General features: G+C 42.7%; 1 protein-coding gene across 2 annotated transcripts in view; it reads right to left on the reverse strand.

The window, feature by feature from the left end:
• The window catches only part of PCNT (pericentrin), a 63,188-nt gene that overhangs the window by 28,692 nt on the left and 17,056 nt on the right, over positions 1-17,440 (reverse strand). The window contains exons 13-31 of one of the 2 annotated variants that reach the window (XM_069983087.1): positions 17,173-17,389; positions 16,639-16,763; positions 15,696-15,919; positions 14,390-15,062; positions 11,138-11,356; positions 10,914-11,063; positions 10,667-10,813; positions 9,104-9,255; positions 8,238-8,407; positions 7,179-7,393; positions 6,886-7,048; positions 6,016-6,222; positions 5,154-5,383; positions 4,633-4,746; positions 3,631-3,651; positions 3,177-3,413; positions 1,842-2,012; positions 941-1,093; positions 728-865 (exon numbers count right to left, since the gene is read on the reverse strand). In XM_069983087.1, the coding sequence (XP_069839188.1) occupies positions 728-865; positions 941-1,093; positions 1,842-2,012; positions 3,177-3,413; positions 3,631-3,651; positions 4,633-4,746; positions 5,154-5,383; positions 6,016-6,222; positions 6,886-7,048; positions 7,179-7,393; positions 8,238-8,407; positions 9,104-9,255; positions 10,667-10,813; positions 10,914-11,063; positions 11,138-11,356; positions 14,390-15,062; positions 15,696-15,919; positions 16,639-16,763; positions 17,173-17,389 (3,726 nt within the window). The remainder of the gene's footprint in view (positions 1-727; positions 866-940; positions 1,094-1,841; positions 2,013-3,176; positions 3,414-3,630; positions 3,652-4,632; positions 4,747-5,153; positions 5,384-6,015; positions 6,223-6,885; positions 7,049-7,178; positions 7,394-8,237; positions 8,408-9,103; positions 9,256-10,666; positions 10,814-10,913; positions 11,064-11,137; positions 11,357-14,389; positions 15,063-15,695; positions 15,920-16,638; positions 16,764-17,172; positions 17,390-17,440) is intronic. The other variant, XM_069983088.1, reaches the window with a different exon arrangement.

Genomic DNA, 17,440 nt, shown 5'->3' on the forward strand with positions numbered 1-17,440 from the left:
TAAGCGTGTTGCAGCGCTGGACCTGATCTCGGCGCTGCTAAAATCAGCTCAAGCTGCTATCCTCAGCTGACAGGCACTCTGTATGAGTGCAGGAGAGATTCCTTTCTTGCTCCGTACACAGCGCCTGTCAATAGCCCTGATACAACTTGCGGGGATCGCGGTGGCAATGATACAGGAAGGAGGGGGCCGGGGGGAATCGCAATGATATAGGAGAAGGGGGCCAGGGGGTCAGCACCCGGCTAACTGTACAGCAGGTTACTGTGAGGGGTCCCTGCAGGGTGCTGTTGTGTGACATCTGCTGCTGAGACGGAGAGCAGACGCCGGCCGGGTATAGTGACGTCACCGGACCGGAAGGACAGAGGATCCGCGAGTCATAACTTGGAAGATCACGTGACCGAACCGGAGATCTCCTTGGGGGGCCAAAAAAGGACAGGTAAGTATATTAGGAAAGGGTTAACCTTGGTTAACCCTTTCCATTAGCAATTTATTGATTATTCCTGGAATACCCCTTTAATGTCAAGCCCAGATGTATACCCTATGTGGCATTACCGTGAGAGGGGGTTCCCTCTGTAAGCCCACTGCAGCCCCCAGCAAGATCACAGAGAAGTGCATATTCAAGTTTTACACAAGTGGCACTTTGGGGCTAATTTAATTAACTACTTGTACCATCCTCACTGGTGCAGGGCATATCAGAAATATGGGTTTGGTGCACAATGCAGCCCCTTACCTCTTGCTGTAATCTCACGATCTGCTCATTCAGATGGTCAATCTCTTGGTTCTTCTCCTGAAGCAACGCCTGAGGAAGTTGCAAGGTAGAGCTAGAGAGAACATCAGTGTTTTGGGAGCGCAAGGTAGACATTTCATCCTGTTAGACCAAATAAAAACAATTACATCCAAAGTCAGATATATATAATTTGTACCCATGATAATATATACGTGCCTTCAACCGCAAGTATTCCTCTTGGGCTTGCTGCAGAGCTTGTTCATACTGCTTACGCTGGATGTCAAGCTGCATGTTAAGTTGGAAGACTTCCTCTGTTTTGTTCATCAATTCTTCTCTATACTGCTCTAGCTGTTCAACCAAGCTCTCAGCCTGTATTAAAAAAACAAAAGAGGGAATGTGTTAGGGTATGTGCACACTGTGGATTCCACGCGGAGAACTTTAAGAGGATTCTGAAAAGCGCCCCTCCCATAGGCTCCATGGCTCTCTGCCTGTCCGTGTACGTGTACAGTCAGGGGATGACCGACAGGGAGAGAGACCCATTAGTGGCCTCTCTGGCTGTCAATCATCCATGCACTGTGCGCCAACAGGCAGAGAGCCGTGACTAGTCATGGGTGGAGAGCCACCCAGATGACTAATTGCTGCCACTCTCCTGGCCTTGAGCCCTGTAATAAAACATTTTACCCTTTGTAAAGCCACTGCTGTAGCCGCAACTGGTATGCTCCGCAAGCTGCACATTATATCTATAATGTGCTGCTGGGAACCATATCAGCACAATTATGCTGGTTCCCTTTAAAAATATTTAAGTGTTACAGTCATTTAATAAAACTTTTGACATTTCAAAAAGTTTAAAAAAAAGTTTCCATACCCCCAACTAATCAATAGTTAAGTGCTTTTCCAGGCTTCTTCTAAGAGCAAGATGAGAGTGAGTAGCACTGAGAGCTTCTCCTGACTGGTTTAAGTAATTGTGGATGTTAAATAGTCTCAGGCCATTCAAAAAAATTTGACATGCCTCTAAGGCTTGCTAAAAGTTTTGTTAAATCACAATAACATTAAGTATAAGGTATTGCCAGAATGGTTTTACTGTAGTTAGAAGTGGCTATATTATTGGAGCAGGTACCTCTTTCTCTTTTCTCTGCAGGGCTTCCCGCTCTGTCTGCAGCTCTTGCTTTAAGTGTTGGTCAGGCTCCCCCTCTATGGGTACTCTATGGCGGGCCTCATCAAGCTTGGACTGAAGAGCAGAGATCTGTAGGACATTATTGTACTGCTGCTGTTGTAGTGCTTCTTTGTCCTTAACCATGTAAAAAGATTACGTATCAACATATAGAAAGAACAGATAAACACATCAGCAGACAAACCACTAATCTGCCTATGCATCTGTCAGTACAGAGATGTGCCAAAATAAAAGATTATGCTGGCAGGCATTCAGTCAGTCAATATATTGTGTGTAGCATTAGTATTAGATAAAGTCATTCACCAATATGGCAAATGCATAAAATAATAAAGGGGTTTTACAAAACTTTATTGATGGCCTTTCCTCAGTACAGATTGTCAATATCCAACTGGTGGGGAGGCCACCTCCTGACACACCTGCTGATCAGATGGCTGAAGAGGAAGCAGTAAACTTCCACTGTACAGCCTGAGGCATTAGTAACTGGACCCACACCGTTTGGATGCTGATGGTCAGTCCTAAGGATGGGCCATTAATATGAAGTCTTAGAAGCTCAGTGTTGTATCTTATACAGAGCCGGAGATATAGCAGTTTAAAGCCAGGACTTTTAGCACACATCTGATAAATCATGGCAAGGTGGTATTTCAGTTGCCACAAATAAGTCCTTGACAGGGATTAAAAAAGGAGAAGTCCAGCGTTTTCTAAAACCCGGCATCCTGCAGGTGGAGGGGGGTGATTGATCAGCGGGAAGTAATTTTCCCCAGATTGTGAGGACGTCAGTACCCCAGGGGAAAAGGCCTGCCCCGTCTGCTGAACTGACCACTCAGCCAATCAGTGACTGGAGCCAGTCCCATCAGTCGGGTTGCGACGTGGACACCCCAGAGCCCGGCCAGGGTCCAGCCACTCACAGAGTGCAAGAGGAAAGGTAAGTTAGTAATTGTGATCAATATCTCCCCTCCCCCTGCAGGATGCCGGTTTTTAGAAAAAGCCAGGCTTTTCATTTAATGGGCCCAGACTGCAGTAATAGCAGCAGCTTTTCGGAGGCCATTCTCAAGTGATGCACTTCTCCTAAAAATGGTGACAAAGACTATAAAACTCCTGAAAATCACAGTGTGCAAGATATGATTATATATTACACACACTCCAATTTACCTTTTGAACTACATGCAAATGTCACGTGTAGTCACAAGGGATTCTGAGAACTACAAGGAATTTCCTAGATTCCAAAGACATAATAGAAAGAAGAACTGACCTGACCTCTGACAACTGTGAACATCGCCTTACCTGTGTAAGTTCCTTCTCCATCTTCTGCATTTTTTGCAGCTCTACCTCCAGCTGGCTACACCTCTTGGCAGCATCAGCATTGCTCAGGGCAGCCTGCTCCAGCTCTTGTATTCTTAACAACATCTTATCTATTTCTTCATTTCTTTCTGCAATCTGCTGCTCCAATTGCTCTCTTCCCTGAAGCAGTAGTTTACAGTCAGCTGCTTTCTCTTTCATACGAGCCTCCAAAGTCTCGATCTGGAGAAAATATCACACAGATCCATTATTCACCTAAACATTAGAAGGCGCTAGTCTAAATGCAATTAAACAGGCATTGCCATGCAGGGCTATGGAGTTAAAGCAAACAAGCAGCTTCTATCTACTATTGAAGACAATCATGCTGGAATTTTACTGCATGCATGGGACAACATATGGATAACTAAAGGATTTCAGATGCAGACATGACCGGTCATACCTGGGCACTCCAGTCATGGAGCTGTGGCATAGTTATACAGAAGGAGAGAGGAAAAAATAAAAGAAGAATATTAAACACTTAAGTGGTCAAGTTGTTCCAATGATGCTGATTTTCAAAAACTTTTGACACGTTATAGAGACATAACCACAAACAAAGTGCCCTATTCCATCGGATGATTATCGTTTGCATAATCGTTACGATTAACGATCTCAAACGACCGCTACTGCGAAAGACCTGAAAACGTTCACTAATTTCCATAGAACGATAATCGTTACTTATGATTGTAATTGCGATCGTTTCTTCTTCGCTATTGCGTTCGTATCTAATGTGAACGACCGAACGATGTGCGAACGAGCAATGATAAAAATAGGTCCAGGTCTTATAAAGCGATCAACGATTTCTCGTTCGGTCGTTAATCGTAAACTGCATGTCAACCGAACGATTATCATTTAGATTCGAACGATTTAACGATAATCTGAACGATAATTGTCTGGTGGAATAGGGCCCAAAGGAGTCCAACAGCACCAAAGTAGTCTGTAAGGCTGTAGTAAAGCGAGACTGCACCTCAGCTGGCCAGTAGTGCTTAGTCATGTGCTTCTCCTGGCTCATTTTAGCAAATGTTGTGGGTCTGCACAAACAGACCCCAATTGATTAAAAAACATATTCCTACCCAGTCCTCCAGCTTCCATTCAGTTTTGACCAGTCCTTTGAGCTCTCTGGCCAAGACTGGACATTGGGGGACCAGGGCTAGGCAAGTTTTTTTTTTTTCGATCCGCTTTTATAATCACAATGTTCATTTTTATTCTAGGACCAGAATACCCCTTTAACTTTTGGCTTATTCAACTGACCTACTGCATGATACAGATAATGCATCATAGCAATGACTGACTGTCCTAAATGACAAATCCCCTCCTTTGACATTAATATGCTGTAACAAGGCATAAGCCAAAGGGTTGTCTTCATGATACTGTTAAACCACAAGTTAGTGCTACTGTTACTCACCCCATAGGCTTTAGAGTCTCCATGAGTTTTCAATGCCTGCTTCAGCTGCTCCTCTAGATTCTGAATCTCTTGCTGGAACTCATCTCTCTCATGCTCTCGCTCTATGGCTTGCTCCTGAAACGGTGCACAAGATCACATGAGATGAACAGTCATAGTAGAATTTGGACTTTGACGTGGCAAAATCTACCAAATGAAATCTATCAACTACTGCTATCTAAAATATATGGCAGGGTCTGACAATTAATACACAGCATCTAAACCTCCTTGGAAGCAAAAATTTTGATGTTTGTAAAGTATAGATTGTATCCATTTCATGGCACACGCTATTCACTGTCAAAACTTATGCCAGAAATTGGCATGCATTTTGTCAAATCTTCCACGGAAGGTCCCGTCCTGTTAAACACCACCTGCTATTTGAGAAGCACCATAGGCATCATAAAAGTTTCTGATTTTATAGGGCCATGATAAATCCCCCCCTTCGTATTTTGTATGCTATAATATAAGAAGTTAACGGCACTCACATCCATAAAGTGCCTTTGGCTCTTCAGCTGCTTCTCCAGAGACTGGATCTGCTGTTGGAGGTCTGTCATTTCCTTTGTTTTCTTCATCAGTTCCTGGTTACGGGCCATTTGCTCTTCCAGTTCCATTTCCAACATTTTCATCTGGGAAATCAGGTTGGAGCGGTCCTGCTTTGCTTGACAGTGTAACTCCAGCTCTTCCTTTAACAAACGTTCAGTTTCTTTCAGTAGCTCTAAAAGAGATACAGCAATGGGAGCGTTTTAGACAACATTGTTGCACCCTCATGTTTTCTTTGACTGAAAGGTTATGCAGCCTATCTCCTGCAGAAAGGCAGATCAAGCAGCAAGCTAGGGATTGCCGAGCCGTGCACTTTACTCTAACATTCAATAGGGGCCAAAAACGAGCCCCCGACTGTTCAAAACCTGTGACAATTCAGAAGCTCTGTGTGTTGTGGAAAAGACCGTATCACTAGAGGGGTGGCATCAGCAGTGTACAGACCCTTAGTCTTAAGCAAGAGCTTACACATCATTGGGGATTGTTGCTGCATCTACCATGATGACAGTTTTCATTTACGTCAACAGCAAAGGTTTAGTGTCTTTTCACCAACACTGTAGACACCTCTGACCATGTGTCAGAGAAACACTGATGCAGAAACACATAACATTCCTGATTGTCACCCACAGACACTGAATCATGCACTTTACAAATTTTCCGCAATCGTAACACCATATTGGCTTTTGCATAAATTGTGGGAAACATACTGCCAAATAAAAATTCTACCTAAGTTTGTCAGGTTCATGGTTTCATAGCAATTAGTGAATGCTTATTTTAAAAGACAAACATATACTGCACCAAGATTCTCACCAGAGTCAATGTCACTGCCAGCCAAGACCTCCTGCAGTCTCTGCAACACTTCCTGCTCCTTTCCAGACACAGAGGGCTCTTGTGTCAGGATCTTCAGCTGCTCACGAGACTTCTCCAGTTCAACAACGAGTTGGTGCTCTGAATTCTCCTTTGATAATAATGCCTCTTCTAGTGCAGCTTTCTCGAGTGCAAAACCGTCGATAAGTCCTGTGTTACACAACGAGACAAACTTCATCTCCATTTCATACAGAGTAGGACATAGCATTAAAAATGCACTATTACACGGAGCAATTTTCTGCCAATTCAGGCAGATATCGCCCCCTGTAATAAAGACAATGAACAGCTGAGGAGCCAATAGGCTGATCAATATCTTTCAACATGTTATAAAATAGTCTGGCGATTGCCATGTTTAAAAGCTATATGTGACCAAAAGGTGATGAGAGGGCAAAGAAAATAAAGATGAATGCTCACCTGTCCATTCTCCCCCAGTGTCCTTCTGTTTCTAGCCCTGCTCGCCACAGCCGCCTGACACTTCCGACCCAGGCCACTCAGCCAATCACTGGCTGAGATGGGACAGCACCACAACAAGTGACTGGCTGAGTAGCCTTTCACTTCAGAGATTGGTTCGGAAGGGTCAAAGGTGGCCACGGTGAGCGGCGGATCCCAGAAACAAACGTAAACAGGTAAGGAACATGTTTATTATTTTCTATATAAAGCTGCACTGACATTAACTATGTCCATGCAGCCCTTAGCACACATAATCGAGCAGTGTAATAGCCTAGTTAACAAGCACAGAGCTTGCATCGGGCCGTGTAATACAACCCTTAGATTTACTTCTTCATGACCTTTCCCTTGGCCCGGTTGTCTTACCCTGGGATTTGTGCAGCTCCACCTGCAGATGGTTCTTTTCCTCGGTCTCTTTCGCCAGTTGTTGCAATAGATCCTGATTCTGAATCACCACTTGAGCCATATCCTGGTTCCGGCTTTTAAATTCCTCCTCAAAACATTTCTGCATTTCACGAGTCTGTTCTATCTGCATTCGGAATTAAGGCGTTTCAGGAGCATGTTAATGGGAATATCAAAGTTATAGAAACTGCGCTCCATACTGAATCTTTTACAGATACACAAATTTATAAAACTAACATACAGAGGAGACTTCATACCTGAAGAGTGGAGTCTGTAACCATGTCCAGCAGCCGCTCCACAGCAGCACGTAGCCGATGGCCCATGCGAACAATCTTCTCCCCGTTTTCCAGACCTACTTCCAAGCTGCCGAGTACACTGTCACACAGGTATTCAGACAGCTCATAGCCTTCATCTGTAGACATCAGGCTGTGCTCAGTCATAGTCTCACAATCTGGGCTCAGGCGGTTTTTATCTAGAATTTCATTAGATTCTTCATTAGCAGTGCAGCCCATTTAGCAATAGTGACGTAAGAACAAAGGAATGTGTCATACTGTGCACGGAAGCGATGACTCAAACAACGTGTAGCCATTAGAACCTATCTAGGACATCCAAATTCGCTATCAAGGCATATTGACATCACTTCGCAAGACAACCCTTAGTAAGGAAATTGGACATTTACTATCGTTGGGCCCCTCGCGTACACCAGGGAGAAGGCACAGATTCTTACAATCTCCCTAGCATACCCTGCCATATCCCCAATCGCCTGATGGGCAAGGTGGAGAAGATTTATTTTAATTTACGACTGCTTCACTAAGAGGCCGGCCGTACAAATATGCCAGTCTCGATAATTCACCTTTATGTACTGAACATGCTTGTATACATGGGTAAAGGTGAGCAGCTGTGGGTCTTTTAAAGGGAACCAATCAGCACACTTGCCCTAATATGGTTCCCAGCTGCACAGTATAGATCTAATGTGCAGCTCCCCAAGGCTACCAGCCGCATCTGCAGCTTTACATCTGCCACGTAAGGCCGGGAGAGGGGCAGCAACTAGTCACCTGGGCGCAGAGCTGCCTGTGGCTAGTCATGGCTCTCTGCCTGTCATCATAACTAGTCCGCTCAGATGACTAGTTACCGTTTCAAACGCAGTGGAATAAAACTTTTTCCCCAATGTAAAGCTGATAATAACCCCATGTAATAGGATCGGTAAGTAAGTGCTGATGTAGAAGATTGGCAGTCATATTGGGCAGCAGTCTAGGCAGGCTGTAGAACAGTGTATATACGCAGTTTTGTGTAACCTTTTAGACAGTGGAAAATACCTGATGATTTTGCCAAGTTGTCCATAGTTCTTTCATCATCAGTTTGGGACACGCTGTTGTCCAAGCAGAGACCAATCTTTTTGCTGATTAAATCCTCCGTAACTAGAGTGCTTTTAAGAACGTCTGCAAAAATCTTAAGAAGACGCTGACAGGAATCTTGCAACTTTCTCCTGGAAGGTTAAGAAAACAATTTTGAGGTGCTGAACTCCATTAAAATGTCTCAAGACAGGCCAAAGGGCAAATCTGATTTCTACATTAAAGGGGTACTCGGGGGGCAGGAACCTTATTGGCAGTCAGTTCAGACACATCATATCCTGCAGACAGATGAATGTTTTTGGTGGGCTAAACACATTTATATAGTGTCCCTGTCACATTAAAAGAACTAGACACATGTCAAAGGTTTTGACTGGTTGGGGTCTGCGTGCTCAGAGCCCCACTAATTGTTAGATACAGTCAGGAGAAGTGCTTGGCTGAGCCCTACACTCTATAGTTCGCAGTGATCTCCATCATGCTGCAGGTGGTGGTCACGAATAACTTAAAATGGTGACCAATGATCAGCTTAGTGCACACTTGTACCAAGTAGTGCACAGCTGTATCTAAAGACGAGTGGGGTGGTCCGATCACTCAGAGCCTGACCAATCAAAAATGTTGACATGTCTCTAAGGAACATGAAAAGTTTATGAGTGACTGTGCCCATTTTTTGCTGCTGAAAAGGGGGGGGGGGGGGAGAGAGAGACAGTTTTAAAAAATGAAACCCATTAAATAGCAGAATTTGCAACATGTAAATTAATAAGCAGTAATCGTATCCTGTTCACCTATAATACGACTTCTAAATCCCCAATACCAAAAAGTAGAAGTGTACTCACTGCTCCTGCTGAGCACTCTGCACGTCCGATCGCAGCATTGCTACCAAGTGCTCTCCTTCTTGGTTTTCTCGCTCTCTTCTCTGCACAAGCACATCCATCTGTGACTGAGAAGCGTCCATTTCCTTCGTTAAAGTTGAGACTTTATCCTGTAACTGAGAGTTTCGGATCATAGAGAAAACGGTCAGAAAGCTGATCATGACCCAAACATGATAACCCTGGATTAAACTTGCTTTCCAAGACAAATGGAACAAAAGCGATCCACCTGCAGTTCAGTTATTAGATGCCATTAAATGGCCATAGTTAAAAAGTAATTATCAGCAATGCTAGGTAGGAAGGCATTGCAAAGTTAAGCTGGCAGAAAGCAGCACTTCTCACTGGTGAATGCAAAGGGCATTATTCACAGCTTCACTTCAGGCCCAGTCACCAGGACAACAGCTTGGAAGCTTGACAAGCCAAAACACAAGACGCCTCCTGGCCGCCTCCCCGCCCTGAGATTCCCTTTACATGTAGAGTGAATAATTTAACAGTCTGACACCTTTAGACATAAGACTTTCATGCTTCACATACAATATGTCAGCATTTGGTGAAAAACCCTGGAAACATCAGCAAAAGATTATTGTGGAGCAAGGGAACAGAGCAGTCCTACAAACCATGGTGCACAGAGCACTAGACTCCATTGTTTTCTACCAGAGGAAACCATATATAGTAAGGGTTATTAATGTAACTATTTTCACCTGATCAAACAATTTAACATGTTCAAACAAAACAAAGTTTCAGAACAAAAAAAAAAAAAATCATTTCCACCAAGGCTAAACCTAACAAACCACCCAGTCTGAACAGGTTTCCATGGAGTAGTAACTGGGAATGGCTATCTGCAGGAAAACTTAATCGAAGACTATTCACACCGACTGATCAAATGAACAGCAAAAAACAGCCACTTAGTCCAGTGAAATGATCTGTGGATACAGACGGCTACAATAGCCAGTGACAGACTACAAAGTGCACTAGGCTTACATTACTGTTTAACCGAGTTAAAACTTAACTCTATTGAGCAGATGGCTTAGAAATTACCCAAACTATGGGTTCATCACACTTAAAGGGGTATTCCTATGTAAACCTGGTATCACCTATCCACAGGAGAAAATGGTCTCCATTCTTGGAATCAGTGGAAGTCCTCGTAGTTGGGCCCCTAAGAGCCCAAGAACAGAGACAAAATGATCCCCAGAATAAATTGTGTACACTGTGTATGAACAGCCAGCACCTCATTCATTCTCTATTGAGTCCCCATTCTCTGGATCAGTGGGAATCCCAGTGGTTGACTAGCCGTTTTAGGGAATGCCCCTTTAAAGGCATATTCCAGTATATAAAACCTAACTCCATTGTATTGTACAAAGCATAACCCCCAGACTCTCATAAAATTAGTTATTATGCACACCAGCCTGTGTGACTGACATGGGAAATACTGTGCCTACTTTATAAAATATATGGGAGGAGATCAGATTTTTTTTTTCTCCTCACCCACAGAATTACTACTGCATTGTGCCCCCTCTCAGGTATACACACCTGTAACATTTCTCTGTTTTTATCTTCCAGCTGCTTTATAAAGTGATCCTTCTCCATCTGATGCTCAGCTTTCACCTTCTCCATGTCTTCATTGAACTGTTCTTCAAGTTCCTGTAATGCAGACTTTTTCTCTGCACTGAATTCATCCTGAGAAGACAAATGCACTGATGCTAGAACAGATTCTGTGTGTCGTCTGCATGGAATGATATAATAAATGTAGGCGTTATAAAGTATACACAAGTCTTACTTTTAGGAGACTGATCTGCTGTTCCAGCAACATCTCGGACTGACACTTCAACAACTCGATCTCCTCCTGGAACTGCAGCTGCAGATCAGACTTCCTCTGTACTTCTGTAGACAGGGTTTGCCGTTCACTAGTAAGTTCTGCGAGTAGCAGCTGAAGAGACACATACACGTCATTGTACTGGGAGTCAGGACTAGAGATACTAGGACAGGCTGACAATCACTGACCTCCTGTTTGTGGAGCTCCTCGGCCATCTTCTTCATCTCCTCCTGAAGGTGAAGGGTTTGATGTTCAACTTCTACTTTGTGCAGGTCACGAAGCTCCTGCAGGGCCAGCTGGTTCTGAGCTTCCATTCTTAAAACCTCTTCTTGCAAGACATCTAAGGCTCGTTTCTTCTCCTCCTCTAGTTGTAGAAGTTGCTGATCGAGCTGCAGTCTAAGGTTCTCCTAAAAAGTTGAATAAAAGTTCATAGTGCTAGTCAGTTGTTCTGTGGATACATCTTCTGCAAAGATGTTCATCCCCATGAGATTAGTGCAGCGAGGCGGAAGAGTCGTTCTAATTCTAGGAGATGTTTATATGATGCAAAGGACGTTGTTTTAAAGGGGGGGGGGAGCATACGAAGAATGAGTGATAAATAATGGAATCTGGACCAATTTACTACAAGAAAGAGCATTCTCAATTGCTACCAGTACCCTTGCAAATATGTCCCTTCCCTACAAATGTTCCACCTATGGGAAGCTTAGGTCATGTTCACACCTCGTTTCTTAGGTATGTTTTTTCCTTTAGTTAACTTAGGCCTTATGCACACGTTCAGTATTTTTTTCTGGTCCTGAAACAACCCGTGAGAAATTGCGGATTGGACATCCGTATTCCATCCGTATTTCTGTACTTCCATTTTTTTACTACTCATTGCTTTTCAATGCACTTCATCCGGATTTTTTTGCGGAAATACGGATGCCAACATGTTACAATCCGTAAACAATCCGTAACCAATTGATTTCAATGAGAGGATCCGCAAAAAAAAAAAAATGGGTCCGCACCCGGTCCGCACTAGGACATGTCCTTTTTTTTTTTACGGATTGATTTTCATCCATTTCTGCTACTGATCGTGTGAATAGCCCAATAGACTTCAATGTGCACTAACTCGGATCCGGAAATACGGATCCGTAAATTACGGAACGTGTGAATAAGGCCTTAAGGGGGGAAAAAAAAAAAAAAAAAAAAAAAAAGTGTCTACTATACTTTCCTTTCTAGAAAAATAAGAACTAGCTAGAGCTACACATATTAATACATTATTATTTGACCTCCCCAAAGACTTGTGGTTTGGGCAGCATTATGACGACAAGGTCCCTTTAAGACTTGGGTTGACCTTTTTCCAATTCTAAGAAATTTCAAATTCACCAATTCATTCTTACTCTATGGGGCTGCTAAACACTGAACTTAGAAGCAGTCGACCGCCCCATAGTGAATGTATGTAGCACCAGTCGCAGTGGGAATATATATATTTTTTTTTTCCTCTTTTGTTAGTATGTCAAATTCCCATAAACATTACTACAATCCATGCATTAGCTAGGCTTTGCTACCAGGTGGAATCCCAGGTATTTCTGTAGCCTAGAGACACAGTAACTCATGTTCTCATGTCAGGGTTAGGGCATGCAGAAGGCACAGCAATCACATTAGTGACAGTCACATGGAAAGGATTTAAGCAATTCAAAAACCAAACAAAGCTTTTCATGCAATTTACCCACTAGTTCCAGCCACTGTTTTCTTTTCTTGAACATCATAATATTACAAGTTATGGGCATTAGACTTCCGGTGATAGGTTGATCCAGGGATTATTCTAATTGGATTGGGGGGGGGGGGGGGGCTTTTAGTTCTCTCCCTGTGATGGGGCGGTTTGCCTTCCCACACAGTACGGTTTCCCTAGATTGAACCTGATGGACTCTTGTCTTTCAACCTTATTAACTATGTAACTGTTGGGTTTCCTATACAATTATCTTAGACTTAGTATTTGCACCTCATCTATTTGACAGACACTATAATCCGTTGTTGACTGATCTATTGTTGGCAGCATTAAAAAAAAGAGCCTGTACCAATGCACACGAAAAAAATAAAAAAATATTTTAAGCTGTTACTACCATTAAGTAGTTATAAAACCCTCCTTTTACAATGCCTTGATACGCCCCACCGCCATTCCTGAGATTTGTAACTTTATAATTTGCTGGACAATTCCGTTATAGCCAGATGGGCGCGAACAGTTTCAATAATGGGAGTAAATGTCACATGGAGCACAATACAGTGGCAGCGCTAGGGAGCCATAATGGCAATTTTCAGTACAATACATGTGAATCAGACCTTCATAACCCCATCCACACAGTGGGCAAACCAGAAAAATCTGAAATATCATCCACACCGGGGAAGCATATTTTTGGAGCTGTATTCACACATTACAGTTTTTGCCACGTTTCTAAAATAAAAATCACAGCCAAAACCAGTGTGTTATGGCGACATCAGAATGTGTGAACATGGCATAAAGAGGCTTTTTGGCTCTCTCTAGTCTCCTCATTATTTCCTAGTATGACCGGTTTGATAGAAGTCAGGTAGCCAGGGCTTAGGTGTAATGAGCCACCTGCTGTGATAGTCTATCCTAGCAACAAGATCCCTCGGGAGCGTGCAGACACCTGGCAGGTAAGGGGCTGGGCCTGTAACAATGGTGAAATGCTGGAACTGGTTAGAACAAAACCCATGATTCACTTTAACACAAAAAGAACCGTAACAAAGCACTTCAACTGAAGATAAAAGCAAACAGACGTCACTCACCCTACAATCTTAAGATTCCATGGTGGCAGAGTACAATATAAGAATAGATATATACAATATAAGAATAGATACACAATAAAAGGATATATATTGTTTACTTCCTGTACCCAAGACATCAATCTTGTTTGCACACTCCAATTCTAGTAGTTTGTATACACATATTGGTATTACACAGATATATAACTTATATAAGTGTCACGGTTTAAATTTTTTTGCAGAAATCAATAGTACAGGCGATTTTAAGAAACTTTGTAATGGGGTTTATTAGCCGAAAAATTCATTTTTTGTTGTGAAAAAGCAGTTTGAAGCTCTCCCCCTTGTCTTTATGATTTTCTATGGAGAGGGGAGGGGTGGAGGGAGATGAGGTACCAAAACAGGACAAATAGTAAATTTACAGCTACATCGCAGGGCTATATCCTCTGAGGTCAGCACTGCCCTCTCTGACCTCTGAATACCAGCTTTCACATAGTTCCCGCTGTGTAATCCTTTGTTCTCTGCTCTCTGCTGCAGACTAATCTCCATCCTCCCTCCCCTCTCCATAGAACAGACAGGGCCTGACTGATGTAAAAGAGTCAAGATTTTCTGATAATGAGCCTGTACTATTGATTTCTGCAAAAAAAAAAAAAAAAAAATGACAGTGACACTAAGTTTCTCCTTACCCTGTGGGCAGCTTCCAGCTCTTCTGCCATGGCCTGGAATTTCTCCAGCTGTACAGATGCCAGCTCTTGGCGCAGACGCTGCAGCTCCTGCTCTTGTTCCTGTAACCACTGCACCCTGGACGTTTCCAACTTGTCTTGAACCTCTTTTTCCTTCTCTTGGAGTAGGCTATACAAGCAGCTTTCAAGCTCTTCCACAGCAACTGCATGTTCATCTCTGATCGTCTGTATTTCTGACAGGTATGAAGACTCCAAGGTGTCCAGCTTTACCAGATGTGAAGCGTCTAGAGAGTGAATCTGAGCTTCGTGCTCTAGATCACGAGTACGTAGCACCTCTTGGTGCCTTTGAGTCAGCTCTTTTAACAGAGTGTACAGTTCCTTCTTGTGGTGGCTTTGCAGCTCTGACAGACTGATATTTAGCTTAGTACCAGAACACAGTTCTGATAGACAATCAGAAATTCTCTCATCATCTGGAACACCTAAGGGCAAGTCTCCATCACCAGGTTCTTGATAGTGGTGCGCCTCCTCAGCTTTAAAAGAGATGAGATTATCTTCTGACTGCAAGCTAGGATCATCATTACCAACCTCCTGGTATCCCACAGAGGCCGTTCTCTTTAGCATTTCTCTCTGGAGATCTTCCTGTAGCTTTGCTTTTTCCAAGCATATTTGGGCAATCCTAGAGGAAGACAATGATTAATTTAAAACGTTATCCTAAATTACATGGTTCATAAAAGGATTCAAAACTTCTAGTAAAGCTGACACCCAACATAAGTGATAGGATAGACGATGAAAGTCTGATCAGTGAGGGTTTGTCAGTCATTCACTGTAGAGCCTTGGGAATCTATAGAGTTGAATATGGCAAATCGATCAAAAAAAAAAAAAAATATGCACCTAAATTATACAACTTCTGACATGTCACAAATTGTGATAAGTGAGGGCCAAGCTGATGACACCCCCCAACAATTGCTAAAACGAAGGGGCAGAAGAGCTCAGCTGTGCCCTCTGGTGTCTGCTCGACTTTCAGGAGGTCTCAGAAACACATACAGACTTATAGCACCTGTACTCCATCTGGAAAGGTGAGAAGAAACTAAGATACTGTGCACAGCTGAGCACTTCAATCCCTTTGTTTCTAACAAGCTACGACATGCCGGAAGTTGTATAAAAGTTTAGGCAGACTTCAAGTATACATCAAATACTATTATACACTGCATACACTGTGACATATATGCCCACCTGGCTATTTGCCATGTAACACACACGCTCACTCAATGCGAACAATGAAAACCTGCATGAGAATACTGTAGCCCACCTTTCCTCCGCTTCCCTCAGTGCAATCTCTTTCTCTACTTTCAGCCTTTTTGCAAGTTCCTCCAAGTCATTTGCCATCTTTTCTCTGGCATCTGCCAGCTCCTTAGCATGGACAGCCCGCAATGCATCCAGCCGTGACATCAGCACTTCTCCATCGCTTTGCTCTTGTTTTTCACCACCAGAATCTGATGCAGATTCACAATCTGTTTGGCACATTTTAGAATCCTGCATAGAATATAGGACTAGGATCAATTATTTTGATAGCTTTTTACATTAGGTGCTAATCATGCATCAAAACATTTAAGGGCATGAGCATGATGGCTCCATAATACAGTCCTGTGTACTCATGTTCCATGTCACTGTAGAGTGAATATGTGATGGATCAACTCATTACTAGAAGTCTTTGGCCATCAAGGGACTGCAAAACTGCATTGACCACCTACAGATATATGCAAACTGCAGAAGCCAAAAAAAAAAAAAAAACGACAACAATTTGCTTATAAAAAAAACGCACAGTTTTAGTTGTAAAAATAATATAAATTTAAAAAAATATATATATAAATAATAATATTTTTATTTATTTATTTTAATTCAATGCTTTTAGGACCAGTTCACACAGAGTAAAACTGGCAGAAAGTTTCACAGCGGAATCCTGACAGCCTCCACTGCCACTGGCAGTCTATGGGAGGGCTCGTGTGCCTCCTCTCTCCACGCCTCTCCGCTCTGAAAAACTGATATGTCAATTCTTCCACGTGGAAAAAGGAGGTGCGACCCCTCCCATAGACTGCCAGTATGACACAGAGGCTGTCGGGATTCCGCAGCGGAGAGTTCACTCAGTGTGAACTGGCCCTTAAAGTAAGCAAAGTAGTTTATAAGAGCTCTGAGAGCTTATTATATTTAGTATGGAAATAGGGTAAATGTATGAATTTTTTCACTAAACTTGCCTTCTCCGGCTGCTTTAAAGGTATATGATGATCAGTGGCGGGAACCTCTGAAATCTTCACATCATGCGGCCGCTCTGCAGCAGAGATCTGGTCATTGGTGTTTTGCATTTGCATCCGTGTTATCTCTAAAAAAAAAAAAAAAAAAAAAAAAAAAAATATCCCACAACATTAGCACCTCCACATCCTACAGTATGGAGCCCTTCATTTTCCCCCTTTCACATTATTAATGACAAACAAGCTTTTGTTCTATACACCAGCAGTTCGCCAGTAGAGATTTACATGGTCTATCCCACTACATCTATAGGAAATAAGCCAGTAGTTTGTGATAGTTGCTTAAAAGTAATGGTTTTAATCTGAAGTTTCACCTACAAGCGTCACTGCAAGAGATAAATGTGTATAAACTTGTTTCCAGGTGTAATGTACCCCTAGGTATAAAAGGTATACTGTACTTCATTTTAGACATCTTTGTCCCAACAGATATTCCCCAAATCTAAAATCTAATTGTGGAATAAATTCCCGGGTTTCATATTTCACCTCTGATGTGTTCCTCAGACAATCGGGCCCTCAGCTGCTCCAGTTCCATACAGTGCTTCTTCTTTAAGGTCTCGATCTCAGCTGTATACCTCTCAGTCAGGTCACTCTTCAGGTTTACTATATCCTCCTTGTACTGCAGGGTCAGAGCTGCACGCAGGTTTTCTAGCTCCTGCTTGTGCTTTGCTTCAATATGAAGCTGTGAATAAGCAAGATCTTCCTGTGCAAAAATGAATAAGGCAAGTGTATAGGTGCAAAATATAGTACAACC

This window comes from Dendropsophus ebraccatus, chromosome 9 (assembly GCF_027789765.1).
Source record: "Dendropsophus ebraccatus isolate aDenEbr1 chromosome 9, aDenEbr1.pat, whole genome shotgun sequence".
Lineage (NCBI taxonomy): Eukaryota > Metazoa > Chordata > Amphibia > Anura > Hylidae > Dendropsophus > Dendropsophus ebraccatus.